Source organism: Myodes glareolus, chromosome 6 (genome assembly GCF_982192425.1).
Source record: "Myodes glareolus chromosome 6, mMyoGla1.1, whole genome shotgun sequence".
In the NCBI taxonomy this organism is placed as follows: domain Eukaryota; kingdom Metazoa; phylum Chordata; class Mammalia; order Rodentia; family Cricetidae; genus Myodes; species Myodes glareolus.
The window spans coordinates 116,158,609-116,179,346 of record NC_142031.1 but is presented as its reverse complement, the minus strand read 5'-3'; the positions used below and the strand labels follow the sequence as shown (position 1 = coordinate 116,179,346).

At 48.7% G+C, this 20,738-nt stretch overlaps 1 protein-coding gene across 4 annotated transcripts in view; it reads right to left on the bottom strand.

Annotated features, from left to right (window-relative positions):
• Positions 1-20,738, bottom strand: part of Dpp6 (dipeptidyl peptidase like 6) — an 868,555-nt gene that overhangs the window by 74,678 nt on the left and 773,139 nt on the right. For all 4 annotated transcript variants that reach the window (XM_085691109.2, XM_048440198.3, XM_087907530.1 and 1 more), the window contains exons 9-10: positions 15,694-15,848; positions 11,853-11,950 (exon numbers count right to left, since the gene is read on the bottom strand). In XM_085691109.2, the coding sequence (XP_085547235.2) occupies positions 11,853-11,950; positions 15,694-15,848 (253 nt within the window). The remainder of the gene's footprint in view (positions 1-11,852; positions 11,951-15,693; positions 15,849-20,738) is intronic.

Sequence of the window (20,738 nt, the reverse complement as noted above, 5' to 3'; positions counted from 1 at the left end):
TGATGGGGCATGAGAAAACTGAGAAAATGCCCCTACCAGACTGTCCTTCGGGCAAGCTTGTGTTACGTTTCATTGGTTGATAATTGATGTGGGAGGGTCCATATCACTGTGAAAGCTGCCACCTACAGGTTGGTAGTTCTGGGTGCTATAACAAAGCAGATCCAGCCAGTAAGCAGCATTTCTTCATGGGCTCTGCTTCCATTCCCACCTCCATATCCTTGCCTTCAGTTCCTTCCCTGATTTTTCCCTGGATGATAGACTAAGAGCTGTTAGGTGAAAGAAACCATTTCCTCCTCAAGTTGCTTTGGTCATGGTGTTTTTATCACACCAGCAAAAAACATAACCAAGACATTCTATAAAAAGATCAGGCCCAGGAATGTGTGCCTGTAGTCCCAGTACTGCGGGGAGGCTCCCTGGGGGCATGTGGTCAGCCAGTATGAACTGGTAAGCTCCAGGTTTAGTGGAGACCCTGTCTCAAAAAATTAAGGTAGCAAGTCACTGAAAAAAAAAAACACAAAACCTGATGTGACTGCTGGCCTCGACACACACATGCACACATATATGTATATACATACATGTGTGTACACACATGCAATCACTTTCATTCACATGTGTACATACCTACTTACCCCCACATACTTGTGCACATACACACACACACACATTCCCCGTATAAACACACACATGTGTGAACATAAATGAATAATCCCCCATGCACTCTCATGCATGTGCGCACACACATGTACTCACTGCCATACATATACATACAGTGGTTGGAGGTCACCAGCTTGAAGCTCCCCAAGGATAACATGTGCTAATGACCTCTTGGGTTATCTGTGCATAGGCAGCCATGCAAGTGGGTGGGAAGAATTGCCTCTCTCACAGCCTGGCCTTCCCACTAATGAGGGACCTGTACCTGTTTCAATTGTTGGCACACTCATTCTCCACCTCTTGGTTATATAAAAACTTCTTACACTAGTAGTCAAATGCAGTGACCCTTATTCTAAACTTCCTGTTCCTGATTTATATATGAAGCACTATAAATGAAAATAGATGAATGAACACAACCTTCTCTTCTGGAAACCAACTCATCAGTGGGACTTATAGAACAGTCACTAAAAAATGGGTGGCGCTGGGCTGGGCTGGGCACTTCTGGAACAAGTCATCAAGAGCTGTCACCAGTCCTTGATTCAGGGCTCAGGGAACAGGTCTGAAGAGGGGGAAGAAAGAACCTAAGAGGTGGTTGGTGATGGGAGTTGTGAATGCTGACTTCCGGGCATGGTGCTGCTGTAGGCATCAAGGCACAGCAGCTGTGCTTGCCTGCACAAGATTTGTACAAGATCAAGCCAGCCAGGATTCCAACTAGGGGTGGGGCCCCCATGGCCCTATCCTAGGCAGATAAACTATTAGCCACTGACGGCTGGGAGGGAGTCACTTTGGGGATGTGACTGTTGACAGGGAGTCCGTGTCCCAGTGGACAGCTACCACATATGCTTGTACCATGGGCAGCACAAGGCAGACTTAGGGCTAATTAGACACAGCAAGAAAGGAGGATGTGGAACTGGGAGGGCCATGGTGTGGGGGCACTAGTGGAAGTTGGAGGAGACAGTGGTAGATAGAAACAAACAAAGTACATTGTATCAATATATGAAATTTTGACTAAACTATAGGTCTCCATTTCCAGTCCTTTGAATGTGCAAATGCTCTGTTAGACAAATGCAGTACTGTGGAATGAAAAGAAATTAGCAAGCAGTTAAGGGAGAGGACAAGAAAAATGGGAAGGATAACCGTTCTGAGGAAGTCAGGGCTGGACTGGGCACAGGAGGGATGTAGCTTGTTTGCTGAATCATCTTCCCACTAAATGCTCTGGACACAGATGCAGTATGGGGTGTTGCTTATTTCTTTGGCTCAGACAGCTTCGTTGAACCTGTTGCCAACATTCATATCTGGAGGTTCCATCTCCTTCAGACAAATTTCTAGATTTGAGTGCCCAAGGAGCACACTTTTATTTTACTAATTTATGTGTATGGGAGTTTGGCCTGGTGCCTGCAGAGGCCAGAAGAGGGGATCAGTGCCCCTGAAACTGGAGTTACAGATGGTTTTGAGTCGCCATGTGGGTGCTAGGAATGGCACCTGGGTCCTCTGGAAGAGCAGTTAGTGATCTTAACTGCGGAGCATCTCTCCAGCTTGGGTGCTTCCTGAAATCTGCTTCATGGCTGCACTTGTGAATGCCGAGAGTATATTCTCAGGTCACTGCCTCATTGATGGCAGAACGTTCTCCTTTTCAGTCCCTTTCCTTGCAGGGATCAGTCTGCTGGACCCAGGCTGGAAAGGTTTCTGATGGTCTCTCTAGCCTAAAGGATGCTGTTTGCTCACAGTTACTCGCAGGGTACTCAGAGTAGAGGCTACGGACAGCAGGGTTCTACTTAAAGAACTGTAGGCATTGATGGGCAGGCATGGCCTCACAGGTTAGATGGAGGCTGGATGAGCAGGTCTTTAACTTCAGCTCAGGGACTGACACTACAGAGGAAGTAGGCGCTGCCTGGGAGCATATGGGAAGGACACTTGCAGCTTGGCCTAGGAGCTGCCTTAGATCAGAGCACAGAGGTGAGCACACTGGTGAGCAGTGGATGAATGTTTGATTAGCCCACTTGTCTGCCGTAAAATATGAATGGATATTGTTTCTCTCACAGGGAAGCGTACCATGTCACTTTTGGTATTTCTGATTCTGATACAGGTTCTGACAGCCTGTGGCAATAAAGGGCAAAGGGAACAAAGTCCTGTGAACTCAGGCATCTTAAAGCAATGTTTATTTCATGGATCAAGCCGGAAGCGAACACACTGAGAGGGGAAATCTGTGTGGAAAATGGTGTGCTTCAGTAGAGGGCAACCTTGAGCAAGCTGTCATAATGCTGAGCACAAGGCTGCCTGCAGTGAAGTTCACAGTCCTGTCTGGGTCCTCAGAGTCATCAGGCAACTATTAAGATACATGCAGGCCCTCTCTGCATTCTAGTTTAATGAAGTCAAAGTCTATCTGTTTGTTTATCACACTGCCTGTCCATCCACCCACCCATCCATCCACTCATCATACTCTTGTCTGTCCATCATCCATTATTAATTCATTGTCCTCTACTTTCTATCCATCCATCCATCCATCCATCCATCCATCCATCCATCCATCCATCTATCCATCCATTTGCTAACTCATCCAATATAATTGCCCAATTAACCTATCCATCTTGTATCTATCCATCTACCCTCACTCCAATCCATCTTTGACCTATGTATCAATATATCCATCCTATCATCCATCCATCCATCCATTCACAATCTATTCCAATCCTTCCAATCCAATCCATCTATTCAGTCATCCAATCCATTTATTAACTCATCTAATCCAATACATTCCTTCCATCTATCTTCTACTATCCATCAATCTAATCTAATCCATGCATTCATACACCCTTCCAATCTACCAGTCTATCTACTACCCATCTATCTATCCATCCATCATATATCCATCTACACAGGCTGCATCCATCACACATCTATCCATACAGGCTCCGTATATGAACCTATCCACAGTCCATCAAAATGTATTAGGCATTTCCTGGGCAAATTACTGGTGCCATATGAGGGCATGCTGGGTGTTTCCTATGTGTCCCTGTAGGCATCCTTTGCTTCCTCCATTCTGCTCTGTGCTCCTGTAGGTGCTCACCAGTATGGCTGGTGTGATGGTTTGAATGAGAATGCTTCCTTATACGCTCATATATTTGAAGGTTTGGTTCTAGTTGGTGAACTATTTAGGAAGGATTAGGAGGTGTGGCCTTATTGGAAGAGGAGTGTCATTGGAGGTGGACTTTGAGATTTCAAAAACCCATGCTAGGAACAGTCCTGTTCTCTCTCCTTGTAACTTTTGCCCCAGATGTGAGCTCTTAGCTGCTGCTTCAGAGCCATGCCTGTGTGTGTGCTGCCACATTTGCTACCAGGATGATCCTGGACTGACTCTGAAACTGTAAACAAACCTCCGATTAAATGCTACTGTGACTACGACAGATGGCATCAGGGCTCTGATTGCCTCATAGGGGCGCTGTCAAGAGGTTAAAGGGAAGGGAGAAAGGGGGTGATATTTATTTATATTTATTTCTGTGGCTCTCTCCTCACAGTCCTCTATCAACCCAAGGTCCCAGTCGATGGGTGACTTTCTCCATTTGACTCTCTCTGCCCTTGAGATCCCATTAGAATAACCACTGAGTCTTTTCTCAGACAACAGAGCACCTATTGCTGTGGGTCGTGGGCACTGCAGCTTTCTGGGTATCCTGGTTAATTCATTGTCCTCTACTTTCTATCAATCCATCCATCCATCCATCCATCCATCCATCTGCTAACTCATCCAATATAATTGCCCAATTAACCTATCCGTCTTGTATCTATCCATCTACCCTCACTCCAAAAATAATTAATAATAATAAGAAAAAAAATTTCTTATTTGTAAGAAGCAGCTTCGCAATTCTGTGAGTTAAGCACACTCAGGGATGTTTTTTTTTCTCTTCTGGAACACAGGCTGATGTGCAGAGGGACAAAAATGTCTTTTCACAGCTGTCCCTTTCAACAAACGCCTCGCCAAATAACATGCTAGCACTTGAGGGCGAAGCTAGAGTTTTTTAGCACATTGAGTGAATCTCTGGGCCCTGTGGACTCAGAGCCTCAGGGACTCTGGTCCTTCCTTTCACAGATGAAGAACATAGAGAGCAGGTTCTGAGGCAGAGCAAGTGATCACTGCAGCTCCCAGAGAGGGCATCACTGATGCTCAGCCTGACACCAGCTTCATGACACCATCTTGTTGCCAAGGAAACATCTGCACTATCTTAGTCATGCTGGGCTGTGGACAGCCTGTAGACACCTGCTTGGTGTCAGGACCACTTGTGTGCCTCTTCATATCTTCCCCCTCTGAGGATGGCTGGGGTGATCTGGTATCTGGCTTTTGTTTCCTTTTTCAAATTCCTCTACTCTGGTCTTGACCCCATTCATCTGCTCAGCTTCATCCTGATGCCACCCTGATCATATCTACCCAGGTCACTGGGAAGTTGCTCACTCTGATCTGCTGGTGTCCACTGAATGCATACTCTTAGTTAGGGTTTCTATTGCTGTGAAGAGACACGGTGACCAGGGCAACTCCTATAACAGAAACATTTAATTGGGGGATGGCTTACAGTTTCAGAGGTTTATGCCAGCATGCAGGCAGACATGGTACTGGAGAAGGAGCTGAGAGTTCTACATTTGATCCACAGGCAACAGGAAGTGAACTGTCACATTGGGTGTAGCTTGAGCACAGGAGACCCCAAATCCACCCTTACAGTGACACACTTGTTCCAACAAGGCCACACCTACTTTAACAAGGTCACACCTCCTAATAGTGTCACTCCCTATGGGGGCCATTTTCTTTCAAACTATCACACATACCTTCCGTGTTTGTTCTTAAATTAATGATCCCCTGTGGCTGACTCATTGTGCCTGCTGACTGATTCAGTGCCCACGGTGCTTGGTCTACCTCTGCTAAAGCTGTGTCAAACTCTGTCAAGACCTTCTGTTCAATACAGGGTCTACAGCCCTGCTGACCGCAGCCCGAGCACTCACGGGAAAGCAGGGCCTGCTCACCCAGTGACTTAGCACTTACAGACCTCCTCAGAGCCCAGGGAAACACTTTGAATATGTCTCCTGACCTGGAGACTCTGAGGGGACTGTGGCGGTGGGGGGGGGGGGGGGAGGGGGAGCAGGAGCGGTGGGGGGGGGGAGGGGGAGCAGGAGCTCTGCTTCCAGAGAGACCTGAGAGCCCGGTCACAGCTCAGGCGGCGATGAACGCTGGCTTTAGAGACCCAGGCCCTGAAAAGGATTAGCGGAGTCTTTAGCAGTCACCTGCCCTCTTTGGACCTCAATTTTGGTCTTTGTAAGTCATGGTGGGAAATGTAAGGAAAGTGAGGAAAGTTTGGGAGCCCTAGAAGCATCAGGATCCTTGAGACGGTAAGGTGGGGGCGGGGAGGATGGACGCCAAACACTGACCTGTTGTTGGCAGACAGCAGGCGTGCATCCATTCTGCCACGCCTCAGTGCATGCGGACACGTCTAAACACAGGCTGCAGGCCGTTTTCTGTCACGTCCTGTTCTCTGGCAGATACCCTCAAACCTGTGTACTGGTTTGCTAGCTGTGACTCAGGGGAGGAGACCAGCTGTCACTTCAGCCCTTTGTGCTCACCGTCGGCCGACTCACCAGCCTCGTGACACAGCACGGAAAACCCTTGTCCAGAATGCTGCCAACACTCAGATGTCAATGCTGCTTCTTTGTTGATGTCTGCTTTATTCACAGGCCTGCCAAAGAGCTCATTGTTCACGACTGTCTCCTGTCAACATCCTCAGAACACTCTGGGTGCCCGTGACACCTGAGACACAGCAATGCGCACCAGACTGTCCCGTTTCTCCCCTGGAAATGCGGCTAAGGAGACTTCTGGGACTCCGATTTTTCAATTCCTATGGGCTAGGCATTTTAAATAGGGAAGATGCTAATTCAGTGTGTGGTAGGGACTCTGGGAAAACATTTGCAGTGGTTCTATAGCACAAAGGTTTCTCACTCCCCAGTCTGGACTGACTGTGCCATTCCCACCACCAGCAAGAGCTTCCCACATTGAGCAGCCAGGACCCGCCACAGTGTGGCGCTGTGCCAAAACCGGAAAGGAGGAAGGCTGAGTTTCACAGGAGTGCTGGCACAGGCTGAATCTGAGATGCTGCGCATGGAGGAGGAGCTGGCGGTAGAGAAGATTTGGCAGTGTCAGCTGACCAGGAAACGGTTGCACACCAAGTCCTTGTGTACAGTCTGGGAGTACAGTACAGGCTGCGTGCTGGGTACACAGTCATAGACGTGCACAATCTCTGTACTGCTCTGTACTCACACTTGATCTATAACACACCCATCCCTTACTTCTATCTATTTCCAGATCCACATGTATACCCATGTTTTTTTAAAATTGCAATTTAAAAAAGATATATTTATTTAATTTTATGTGTATGGTGTGCTTGTATGAATTATGTGTGCCACAGGGCCATTCTCAGATCTCGACACGGATTTCCCAAGACACTCCTGCTATTGGCAGGTTTCTGAAATGTCTGAGAGGTGCTCCCAACACTCCCACGGGATCCTCTCTCACTCCCACATGTGGCTCCTGCCCTGGCCCTTCAGAGTCCGAGGCAGGGTGCTGTCACAGCTCCGGAGGCTGCACTCTCAGGGAGACTCTCCATTGCCCAAGGGCCTAACATAGCACATGCTACATAGACAAATGAGGGCATGGGAGCCACACGGGAGGATTCACAGGGCCACTGTAACACAGCACCCCAGAGAAGCCAGGCTGGGTGGAGGCAAAGAACAGCCATGCACTGGGGAAACCAACAAGGTGTCTGGTGTCTTTCTTTGCCCCGTGCCTGCCTGCTGACTATATGCCTGCATCTCCAGGATTCCTGGTTACTTCTTTCTACGTTTTCAAGGCCATTAAAATTTCTTAAAATTGTATGTGTGTACAGCACCACAGTGAACATGGGGAGGTCAGGAGACAGCTTTTGCGAGTCAGTTCTGGATCAAACTTGGGCTTTCAGGCTTCCTTACTGCAAGCATCCTTACCCACAGGGCACATCTCCCCACCCCCAACCCCCATGGCACTTTAAGTCTCCCTCATACCCTGCATAGAGCAAGTGTCTTATTTCATTTTATAATTTTGAAGTATTACTTTTTACTTTTAATTATTACATCCCTGTATGTAAATGCCATGTGTATGGGGGTGCCTATGGAAGCCAGAAGAGGGTGACAGAGTCCCCTGAAACTGGAGTCACAGGTAGTTGTGAGCTGCCCTGCAGGTGTGCTTGGAACCAAACTCGTAGTCCTCTGCAAGAGCAGCAAGCACTCCTAATCACTAACCATCTCTCCAGCCCCCTTGTTTCCCTTTTCCTTAATGGAGGCTGTCACCAATGTCTAATGCCAAAACATTAGCCTCCACCCTCAGAAAATAACCAGCACAAATGAAGAAATCGACCTCAAAATCCTATGAAAAGAGAAACTTTGGTTCTAGTATTTAAATTAGCTTACTCATTGGGCAAATTTGTCCTGAACTGAAATGATGCACCACTCCGTGTTGCAGAATGGTAGTAGACTTACAAGTAAGTGTGTGTGTGTGTGTGTGTGTGTGTGTGTGTATGTGCGTGCGTGCGCGTACATGTATCCCTTCCTCAACCACTCCACATTGCAGGCGGGGCAGAAATGGGAACAAGTCAAATAAAAGCTGGTTCTCTGGATCCCCTGGTTCTGAAGGGGAGAGAAGGTAACCGTCAGCTCTCCAAAGGGCTTTCAGGGCATAGAAGATTCTAGTGATAGAGGATAGGGGTGCTAGAGTGACCCGTCAAGTAGCAGGTTTGAGTGACTGTTAGAGAAGCTGCCTAGTTTTCCTCTGTGAGGAGGGAAGCTGCAGACACTCTGAGCAGGGGCGTCATGACCCACTGTGGCTTAAATGTCACTCTAGCTACTGTTTGGAGATACAGTGGGTAAGGAAGCAGCAGACTGACAAGCCATGGGGGCCATACTACTAGGCCCAGGAAAGGATACACAGGGAGGAGCAGATCCCTGGGGCAGTCAAGGACAGTCAGCCAACCGGTCAAGGTGAAGATGGAGTAGCCTGGGCTGGGGTAGGAAAACTGCAGGGCTTGAGGGCAGGAAGGGACCAGGCACCCCAGTTTACTAAAGACTGTCCAGTTTCAGATGCCAATGAGAAATGGTGGCTGACTTTATCCAGCTCTCCTACATAGGCCAATGAGATCATGCAAAATTATAAGGAGCATCCCTTCCTGTGTTGACACTTGCGAACCTGTTGGTGTAGAGGAATCTTCTTTTCTGCCTGCTGGGCCAGCAGGCATCCAGCAAGTTCAATGCCACGTTTGTCAAATTGTCTCTAGATATTCCGCTTCTCAAATGCCATCTGAACCCATCTGAACACTTTTTTGTACCTTTTGTTAATTCTGGAGTTAAATCTTGAACTCAAGTCCCCTGAATCACCTGCGAATCATAATTTGACCACATAATTGACAATGCCCAGAGGTGATGCTAGGCAGCCAGTTAGCTATGTGAACGTGAACTTCTTTGACAAGCAGGGGACATTTGAGAAGAGAGATGTGGCCTGCAGGGACTACTTCCAGCCAGGAGACTGCGTGGGTCAGGGCTATGCCCCCGGAATCACTTCCTAGAATTTTACCTGCTATCCCGGAGACCGCACAGGTTCTATGATAGGTTCCCTTCCTCCATTTTACAGAGGAGAGAACAAGTGAGAGAGGCTGGAAATGCCCGAGGCCACGGGATTGAATCCAGCCAGTTGGTAGGGAACCTCATTTCATACCAGAGCTTCTCTGGTTGGAGCTTCGTCGATGCCAGGAGACCTCTTCCATCCATGGCTGGGGGTGGGGAAAGAGGGATCAGGGCAGCCTCACAACAAGACTAACCAGGCCAAAGATTTTGTTTGTGTCAAGACTGGGAAATTCTGGTCTAGCCGGTGACATGGTCACCTCCAGACAAATGGCCTCTTCCTCCATACACCCTCATGATTCTGTTTACATGTCTACAAGGCTTTGCCTTGTGTCCGTTTCACCCTCTACCCTGTGGCTCCATGCTCACCCACCATCAATTCTCAGTACCAGGTTGAATGACAGGTAAATGCCAACTGCGTGCTCACATTGAGACAACATTCTGATACATCTGTGTGCATCTTAGGGTAATCTCTAGCGAGGCTAGGAGATGGCTCAGAGGCTAAGAGTGCTTGCTGGTCTCAGAGAGGACCTCAGTTTGGTTTCTAGAACCCACATGGTGGCTTAAAACTATCTGTAACGCTAATCCCAGGGGATCTGACTCCCTCTTCTGGCTTCTGCAGACACTGCATGCATGGGGTGCACATACATCCATGCAGGCAAAACCACTCACACACATGAAATAAAAACAAACAAAATTAAGAATAGAAAACCTCAAGGAAGTGTGACAGAGAATCAGTAGGTGGAGTGGCATCTGCGTGTTACAGATTTGTATTGCTCATGAAGCATGTTATTGCATTTAGCTTAAGAAATTAGAGCAAGCAGAAGACCTGAAAGCCAGCCAGCCTTCAAACTTCACGTCCTGACTGCAGCTAATTTTTCATTGTCCTTGAAGCTAATCAAGTCTGTGGAAACAGCATCACCAAATTGACTAAACGAGACTCCCAATTAACTCAAACAGATGGCTGAAATTTTCCAGGTGACTTTCCATATTAATTCAGCATGTTGGCTGGACCAGGCCCCTGAAGGCTTGGCAGGGCTGAGAGGGAATTGATGACATAGAGGGATCTTCAGGAGAGATGTAGAGACAATAACCTGATCTGTTTTATCTCAGTAAAAATAGCATCGGCCAAACTGACTGATCTTCCTCCACCATTGCACATGGAGGGGGGACTGCCCCATGATGGGCCACCAGAGTCCTACCCTAGGAAGCTATGTGGGCTCAGGTTTATGAAGACTCAGTAGGGGTACCTAATCCTGTCTGGCAAGGGACAAGACCAGTCCAGGGCAGGAAGAGAAAGGAAGAGGCTAGCCCTTTACAGATCACTGGATTTCCAAGCCTGGTCTTTCCTCCCAGGGGCACCATGATATCAGGTTCCTCACCAAAGAAAGGGGTTGAAGGCCTTCAGTGGAATTCTTCAGGTGGGGAGCGGGTTGGATATACCAAGCTGTCTCTGAAGAGCATTATCGTCATCCCTTCCCCAAGTGCCCAAGGCCCCTGCACAATTCTTCTGGGTTCCACCATCTTCCCTTCTATCCCTGTCTACTGATGTCAAATGAGTGCCTCTGCTTGGTGACTATCCGTGGGGGTGAAGAAAACTACACATTAGGGGAACTAGGGTGCTATGTCAGGGAGAGGAGAATGGAGGGTGAGTGTGTGGTGGAGAACCCTCCCCAGGGGAATGAAAACAACTGGGCCAAGCACTTGCCCTTCTAGAAGCTGCCAGAAACTTCTGATAATGTAAGTGACAGAATCACAAAGAGCCAAATTTTGTCATATAGCCTGGGCACCCATTGAGTCTCCAAACTGGGTGCTCCCAGCGCGAACAGCTCTATTTATAGACATTCAAAGTCCTAGATGTGCGGTTCCTCTCACTGTTCTTGCAAAGAGGTATGGTAACTATGGAACCAGACTCTAGATGTTTCAGTCCCCTGATGGCTTGACTTCAAGCAAAACCGATATTCAAATAATGTCACTTCGATGGATCCCATTTTTCTCATTTAACTAGAAAGTCTGTACAAGGTAGATGCTTGTAGCAATTGGCCAACATGATTTTCCACATGCCCTTTGAAGCACATGCCTGCCACCTGCTGGGAGGTCTGGCCCTTTTAGAGTAGAACTCATCAGGCAGTTGTAGGAGATGCTTAGCTAGAGGTCCTCTAAAATCCCGAAAATGGGGTGCTGCTCACGGAAATTGGATTCCAGAATTTTCTTGCATCAGGTCATCCAGAGGTGCCATCTGTCTGCTGTGTGAATGACCCTGTTGGGACAGGGGCTGACCCGGCATGCTTTTCCAGAGGACATTCCCTCCCATGGGAAAGGTTATCTGGCCTGATATAAGGTCAGGAATAAAAGTATATGCTGCTTGGTGTTTTCCATTTACTTTTTTTTCCCCAGAAAAACTAACCACATATCAGCAAGGAAGGCTGGGAGAACCAAGTGCTTGGAGGCCCATTCTGGAGAAGCTGCATTAATGGCTTCCCTTTGCAGTAGTTCCTAACCCAACTGTACAAGAAACCAACCTCATGCGAGGGTCATCAGGTGGTATCATCTCCAGGTCGTGGGTGGGTCCACTCAAGCCGATGACATGGAGGGAGATGCTGGGGTTTTCACTGCCAGCCTGCAAAGAGGGATCAGAGCTGTGAGGGAGCGGTGTGAGGGAGCAGCCATGATGCCTGGAACCCCCCTTGGCTTTGCAACATCTTGTTTGAAAGACTCACATCTGGGCATCGTGGAGCTTGATACTAAAGAGCATCACTAACATTGAGGACAGATGTGTGTGTGTGTGTGTGCGCGTGTGTGTGCCCATGTGTGTGTGTTTGCATGTGTTTGGAGGCCAGAGGACAAGACCGGGTGTCATGCATCCTGAGGTGCCATCCACTGTCCTGTCTGATGATAGCATCTCTCACGTCTGGAGCCCACCAAAACTGGCTTATCAGTAAGCCTCAGGGGTTTTGTCTTTGCCTCTCCAGTGCTAGGGTTACAACAATATCCCATCACACCCAGATTTTATGTGGGGATCTAACTCTAGGCCTCATGCTTACATGGCAAGTATTTTACCAACTGAGCTCTCTTCATTCCTAATATACAAAACGTTTAAAAGGCAGAGAGATCTGGGTCAGCTCTGCCTTCCCGGGAGTCTTGTTATCTGCCCATTCCATCCAGTTCACTCCGTCTGCCAGGGATGGGGGTACTTGGCTAGCCATGAGGAGGAAGAAAAGTGCTCAGGAGGGCAGAGAGAGGTGTGGGGTCATGAAGAGGAGAGAGGAGCACGCACAGATGGAACACTGATCTATGAGGGTCACAGCTCCCAGGAGCCTCTTTCTCAATAAGGAACCACTGTCCTGATCGGTTTCCATCCTCTCTCTCTGGAGCTCAAATTCTGAACTGAGAAGGCCTGGGAGAGGCAGGGCTCAGCAGGGCTGCTTGGACCTGATGTCTTCAACGTCTTATACATTTAGGTTAGAAGGAATCTGTCCCACAGCAGGGAACAAGTTGGCAACTGGATACTCTGTCTGGCATTGGGAGAGAACAGGGCACACCCCAGAACTCTGTCGGTCAGTCTGTGGAATTTCTATTAAAACATGGACCCCCAAATCTTCAGCAAGACTGCACTTTCTTATTCCTGGTTAAGAAGACATGTCCCATAGCACACTGCCAAATCAAGGAACTTACTAGATTTTAGGCTGTCACTTATAAGGACAACTGTAAGGATATATGTATGTGTATATATGTGTACACATGTATGTATGATTGGTGTGTATGCGTATGGCTGGTGTGTGCATGTGTGCATGTATATATGTGTATATTAGGGGATATAGAAGAGATAGGGAGACTTGGATGTAGTCTCATATACTATATTTAACTGAGTCCGGCTAGCCCTTCACTTTGTATACAATGAAGACTGGTGGGAAAGAGAGCAGAGACACCCAGTCAATGGCAAATCCATGCTATGATGTCCCAGAGCTGTGTCCTCAGTGACTCATGCTCCTCCACTCTGGGACCCCAACAGGCACTGACCACACTCCGCAAAGCCTACTGGTGGGAGTCTGTACCACCAGATGGACTGAATGAGTCACCCCAAATTCCTATGCTGCAGCTCTTGCCCTAGGTGGGTGGTATTTGAAAGCGTGCTCTTATGGTAGTGATTAGGGTTAAATGAGGTCATGTGGGTGGGGCCCGATGATGGCATTAGTGTCATTAAGATACCAGAGCTCTCATCTGCCTCGTGAAGAAATAATGGGATGTGGCTCAGTAGGGAGAGAGCTTGCCTAGCACACACAGAGCCCTGTGTTCAGTCTCCAGCACGTGTGAACTGGGAATGGTGATGCCTACAATCCTAGCTCTTGGGAGGAGGAGGATCAAAAGTTCAAAGCCATCCTCAGCGACACAGAGAGTTCCAGGCCAGTCGGAGACATTTGAGACTCTATTTAAAAAAAAAAAAAAGGTACTCGAAAGAAGACGTTAGTCTGCCAGCAAAGAAGAGTCATCACCAGGACCTGGATCATCAACATCCCAACTTCAGACATCCAGCCTCTGTGAGGACACTACTGTGGTCGTGGGACACGGCTGTGAGGACACCACTGTGGTCGTGGGACACGGCTGTGAGGACACCACTGTGGTCGTGGGACACGGCTGTGAGGACACTACTGTGGTGTGAGGACACGGCTGTGAGAACACTACTGTGGTGTGAGGACACGGCTGTGAGAACACTACTGTGGTGTGAGGACACGGCTGTGAGAACACTACTGTGGTCGTGGGACACGGCTGTGAGAACACCACTGTGGTGTGAGGACACGGCTGTGAGAACACTACTGTGGTGTGAGGACACGGCTGTGAGAACACTACTGTGGTGTGAGGACACGGCTGTGAGAACACTACTGTGGTGTGAGGACACGGCTGTGAGGATACCACTGTGGTCATGGAGACACGCTGTGAGGACACTACTGTGGTCGTGGGAGTGATCTAAGTCTGTGATGTTCTGTTTGGCAGCCGACACAGGCAAGCTCACTAGGTGCCCGCTTCCTCTTGTCCATTGTTTGGGGAACTGTTTTGAGCCCATCTACGTCATTCTCATCATGGGTCCTCCACAGGCTCAGGGACTTCTCACCATATGGGAACATGCACTGCTAGTTTTTAGACCAGCCAGGTGGGTGAGGAGACCTCAGCTCAAACATTCCCTGGCAGGGGTAGGATGGTCTCAGAGGTATGAGTGGGGCCCAGCAAAGGATGGGAGCCCAGCAGTAAACGTGCCATGCCTACCTGTTCTCCGGCCTTAAAGCAGTCTGGCGATGCCATCGGGAGTAGGTTAGCTAGCTGTGTGCAGGGTTAGCTAGCTGTGTGCAGGGTTAGCTAGCTGTGTGCAGGGTTAGCTAGCTGTGTGCAGGGTTAGCTAGCTGTGTGCAGGGTTAGCTAGCTGTGTGCAGGGTTAGCTAGCTGTGTGCAGGGTTAGCTAGCTGTGTGCAGGGTTAGCTAGCTGTGTGCAGCTTCGGAGCAGGAACTGCATCCATGCTCCTAGTTGCCAGCCTCCAAGTGAGGGAGGCACGGATGTTTCTGTACCAGGATCTGCCCTGTGCGTGGATGCTGTGACGTGATGCAGGGTTGAGGTTTGGAGGCCCCTCCCACTTTCCTATGCCCTTCCCTGCTGCTCTGCTGGCTCAGCAATGTCTCTGTCTACTTTGGTCACTATAACAAAATATCAAAGACTTGGTGACTTATAAACAACAGGAATGTAAGCCTCACAGCTTTGGAGCTGAGAGGCCAAGATCAAGGTGCTTGTTGATTTCCTGTCTGGTGAGGGTCTGGGCTTCATAGATGAAGCCTGTTCCGTGGCTCCTCACATGGCTGGAATGGAAGAGAGAGTTCTCTGGCTCCTTCATATGGTCCTAACCTCAATCACAGGACTCCTCACCCATAGCCTGGATCACCTCTCATGAGCCCCACCACCTTGGGGTCTCAACATATGGATATTGGGGAACACAAGTTCTCAGACCAGCAGTGACTGTGGATAGTTTAGCCTCTTCATGGCCCAGGAAGCCAGAACAGAGAGAAGTCCTTCTAACATACCAGAAGTTGCATCCCACAGGGAACCAGAAGTGCAGACTTTTAGTCACCTGGAGTCATTGAATGGGGGTGATGTATTTATTTTGCTTATAAGGACCTTAGACAAATAATCAATGGTCATTCAGTTATTTAAAATAAAGCAAACCTGCCAACAAACTCAACAAAGATGGGACTTTAATGTGACAAGAGTGTTTACTGGGCAGCCGGCAAAGACGTCGGGTTATAGGACCTCTACACATGGAAGCAGTGGTGGAACGAGCTCATGAATGACTCGGTTGACTGAACCTGCTCTTTGCCTACCTTAGGGTAGTGGTAGGGCTTCACAGTGGGGTAGACAGAGCCTGTGTACGTCGGCAGCTCCATAACAGGAACCCGAGAGTCATTGATGGTAGCATAGGCGAGCCTCGTGCCATCTGGTGACCACCAATGCGCGATGTGGCTCTTCAAAATCTCCTCTGTGGGAAAATAAAGCAGAAAATGGTGAGTAGAAGTTGATGCTGGGGAGATGGGGGCTGTAGGGTTGCAGTGGGCTGCAGAGGCTGCTCCTGGGAGCTGGTCAGGGACAAGTGAAACCTTGGGCCTGTGAGTCTACTTTCTTTCTAAGCTTTTTCAGCTCGTTTTCTCTCATGGGACTCAGAAGTGTCTGACACCCACACTGAAGCCTGACATGGGTGAACCAAAGTTCAACCAAACACACACTGGTTGCATGGAATTGACTTTAGTATTAATTTGATCCCTGGGCCTAAGGAGTACTTTGTTTTTGTTTCTTTTCCTTAACTGGGTAATCACTGGATTTTAATTATCTCATTCAATTTCCTACCTTTCTTGATAATATTTGATGCATATTACAAAGCCCTTTCTCTGCTAATGAGTGCTTTTGAGTTGGACTATTTTATAGCTGTAGATGCGTGTGTGTATGTGTATGTTTGAGTATGTGTGTTACAGGCACACATGTGCATATGCTGTGTGGTGTATATGGACACCAGTGCAGAACCTCACATGTTCTTTAGATGCTGTTCACCTTGTTTTTTTGAGACAGGGTCTCTCATTGGCCCGGGAGGTCACCACGTAGGCTAGGCTAGCTGTCCAGCAAACCCCGGGCCCCTCCCATTTCCACTTTTCTGGGATTGTAAGCACAAGCCACTAGGCTTGCTTGGCTTTTGTTTGTTTTGTTTCACTCTTTCTTTCTTTTCTCTCTCTCTCTCTCTCTCTTTCTTTATTTCTTTATTTTTATTTATTTATTTTTTTGAGACAGAGTTCCACTAGTTAGCCCTGGCTGGCCTGAACTCACTATGTAGACTAGTCTGGCCTCCAGTTCACAAAGACTCACTGGCCTCTGCCCTGAATGTTGGGTTTAAAGGTATGCACCATCATGCCCAGCTACACTCAGATTTTTTTTTTCTATATGGATTCTTAGGATTGAACTCAGGTCCCTTTTACAGAGCCAACCCCCTAGTCAGGCAGATCATCATATCAATATGATCTCACAAAGGACGCCAGAGGAAACCAGTTCATGCTGTGGCACGTTCATGAAGACAGGCTGTGGGGGGAGAGAAAGGAGAAAGGAAGCTATGGGGAGGTTCAGTTTTAGACAACAGGTGAATATATATGGGAGGTGGAGACCTGTGTGGCCACATGTCCTCTACCACAGAGGAGGAAGGAGGATGTGTCCTCAGGCCACGCACGTGCCTCAGCCTTAAACCGTCTCAGTTTTGCTGGGTGGCTCTAAAGCAATATGGACCCATCCTAGAAAGGGCAGAGATGGAGGTGGGAGTCCAATCAGAAGTGTCCAATATCTCTTCTAACACAGGCATTTCTAGTCACCAGACTTAGAGAGAAAAAACTTGGTAGGGTTAGGGAGAAAAAAGCCTTTCCCCAGTTGTTTTACTTCTGGGATAAAGCCTTGCCTACATAGTTAGGATTAGTCTTTAACTGGTGACTCTCCTGCCTCCACCTCCAAAGTGCTGGGATGATGAAGTACCTCCCCTCCCCTGGCGTCTTCTGTGTTTTTAACGCATCTAGAGAAGATACTGTCCAAGTACTACAAGCCAGAAGCTGGGAATCAGCAACCCCCAGGATCCTCGCTGGTACAGAATCAGACTCAAAGTAGTAAGAGGTCCCTCTAGATCATCTCTAAAGTGATGACTCCCGCAATGGTACAGGTGGGGTCCACTCAGGAGGCCACTGGCACCACAACCTGCTCTTTGTCCCTGGAGAGGTAGTGATTCAACTCAGGAATCTAAAGACACTCAGAAGGAGACAATTCATGTGTGTGCTCAGCTGAGAACAGAGGAAATGGAAATAGTTAAGAGCTACAGGCAAAGGCATGGAGGGGAAGATGCACTAGAAGGACTGGCCCTGCACCCGTCTCAGGCTTGCAGATGGAGAGCAGACTGTGGGGGTGAAGTTTATTGGGAGGACCCAGAGTTCACCAGCGCTAGCTGTACTGCCACTGAGGACACATCTCACAGCCCAGTCAGAGGACTCGTTAGTCTCTCCGAGAGCTGGCTGCATCCTGAGGGGCCTCTGATGGTGCAGATTTTCTCTGCCTTCTCCTCCCTGGACTGATGACAGGAGTAAGGGTCATACTGGAGGAATTTATGAGCCTCACCAAGGATCATTATCCTGTCACACACTTCTGCCCTGTCCTCCAGAGCACCTTCCCACAGGCTTCTGCAGCCCGTGCTGATTCCCTACAGCGTGCCAGGGATTCCAGCCTACTCTGGATTCTCAGACTTGCAAACCTGTGTCAAGGTGACTTTTCCCATTCAGGTCAGCCTGGGCCTGAGCACAGAGCCAGTCAGAGGGAGTTTAAAGGTTCAAGCCATAACCTGACCCTCTATTTTTAAGTCCCCATCTGTGAAATGAAAGCGCTCAGTGCAGCCCCTGACCCCTACTCCAGTTGTGTTGGCGTCTCACAGTGCCTGTCCAGCTCCCTAGGGCATTTCCAGTGCCCGTGAGGACACAGAGGTGAGTGAGGGAGAGGGGAAGAGGGGGAGGAGGAGCAGGAAAGCACAGGCCAGGCTTCAGGGCTTGTAATTTTCCAGGTCTTCAGCAGCAGAGGGAGTGACTTTAATGTGCAAGATTGGAACAAGGTGGTTCAAAAATGACTTTACGCCGCATCTCCTGATCTGCAGGAGAGCTCACAAGGTGCAGTGAGTAATGAGCCTCTGTAGATGGTCTCTGGGAAACACAGCCACCTAAACAGAATGCACTGCAGGGCCTGAAGGGAAGGGACCAATTTTGGCAGTCACTGTGGCCTAGCAGGGCAGAGCTGGGGCAGAAGGAGGACCAGAGTCAGGGGAGGCGGCCAGGGTTCCTCATAGCTGGCTTCTGTTTCAGGATATCCACTAAAGAGCCAGACCAGGCAAATCTAGTAGAACGGTGGCTGGCCACACAGAGACATTGCCAACAAAGAGACAAGTCCGGTCACAGCAAAGCCCTTCAGAGATGACACCTCTGCTCCTTCCGGCTGAACCCGGAGTAACCTCCCTAGATCTTTGGGATGACAGAGTTCCAGTCTCGTACAAACTCTCTTCCTCTCCCTCCTCCATCTCACTGTGCACATCTCACCTCCAGACCGGTTCTCAGCCTGCTAGGAAGTGGTACTTTATCCTGAGCAGCACAGCCCAGGAGGGTCCCACCCAGACAAAGAGGATGGACTCTCTGTCAATTCCATCACCAAGTGCCAGGGAGCGGTGAGGTCAAGCTCAGAGAGCATTAATGCCATGAAACAGTCCTAGTGTTGCGAGGAGGGTTAGTCTGCACACTCCTGCTGAACTACAGGCAATGGATGTTCTCTGCGGAAAGGGCAGTGAATTCTTTCATTTGGCAGAGTTTACCGCTCCCTCTACCCTCTTGCCCTTTGGCACACTGGTCTTTGGTGGTTTTTGTTTCTTTGTTTTTCATGTTTCTGTGTGGTGCCTGCTCTTGAAGCAAATAGTTGAGTGTAAGCCACTAAGAGGGAAATATGGGGCAGATGGAGCCCTGACGGCGTAGCATCTTCCGAATCTTCTTCAAACACTTTCCACAGCATCCCTCACCCAATGAGGCATTTGTGTAACTGCAGAGGCCAGAAGTACTTTGGGAACAGAGACCTGAAGATAGGGGAAGAATCCCCGTTTTATCAAGAGGATCCAGTCCGTGAACCCTTTGCTTGGAACAAAATGAACAGCTCACCTTTCTAAGCAAGAACAATACCTTGGGAAGCAGGAAGATCTGTTTTTCTCTCACTTTCCTTGCTCTTTTGGGGGCACAGTTTCAGTACACACACACACACACACACACACACACACACACACACACACACATTTGAGGACACCAGCTTTCTCTGTAAGATGCAGGAGGAGGATACGTCCAGCTCAGCTGGTGGAACACAGGCTGGTTTCTTTGTTGCTGACAAAAACCATCTGCAGTGTTGTTCATTTGTGCAGACTGCCTTCAGGGCGAGTCTAGTGGGAAACCTCTTATTGGCTTGGGTGGTAGAGGCCAATGTTCTACAGGTTGCTTGGAGGCCTCTGTTCTCTTGTCACCACATGTGAGCAGTGAGAGACAGCGTGCAAACTTGTGAGATGTGTGTGTGTGTGTGTGTGTGTGTGTGTGTGTGTGAGTGCTGTTTACCCACACAAGGACTGTGACTCACGGTGACTTGGGGATGGGGAGGACTGTGTCCCCTTTTCTACACAAGCTCCACAGGTAGCTTTGGTGCATATTCTGGGTCTGAGTGACTGACAGAAAGAAAGGCATCCTGACACTGTAATAAGAGTGACCCTGGGGACACCAGGCTGAGTGCGACAAGCTCGGCACGGGAAGACAAACTAGAAACTGCATGCAGTCTCAATTTCCTGTGGAATCTACGAAAGGTATAGTAATAGAAACAGAGACAAGGCAGGGACCAAGCAGCGTCCTGGCTGTTTCTTTGTCAACTAAACATAAGCAAGCGTTATCTGGAAAGAGGCACCTCAACTGTGGAAATGCCTCCATCAGATGCTCAGTAGGCACATCTGTAGTGCATCTTCCTGATTAATGATTTATGGGGAGATCCAGCTCAATGTGGATGTTCTCATCCTTGGGAAGGTGGTTTGTGGTACTTAAAAAAGCAGGCTGAACAAATCATAGTGAACAAGCCAGTAAAACAAAGGTCCATGATCTCTGCTTTGGATCCTGCCCCCAGACTCCTGTCCTGACTTCCCTTCACAAAGGACTGTAAGCAGTAAGGCAAACTCAACCCCCTTTTCCCTCAAGTTGCTTTTGACCATGGTGCTTTCTTTGGGGCGGGGGGGGGGGGAAGAGCAATAGAACTGAAGTAGGATAAGAGGGTGGGGTGAGGAGGAGCAGGGGCATGT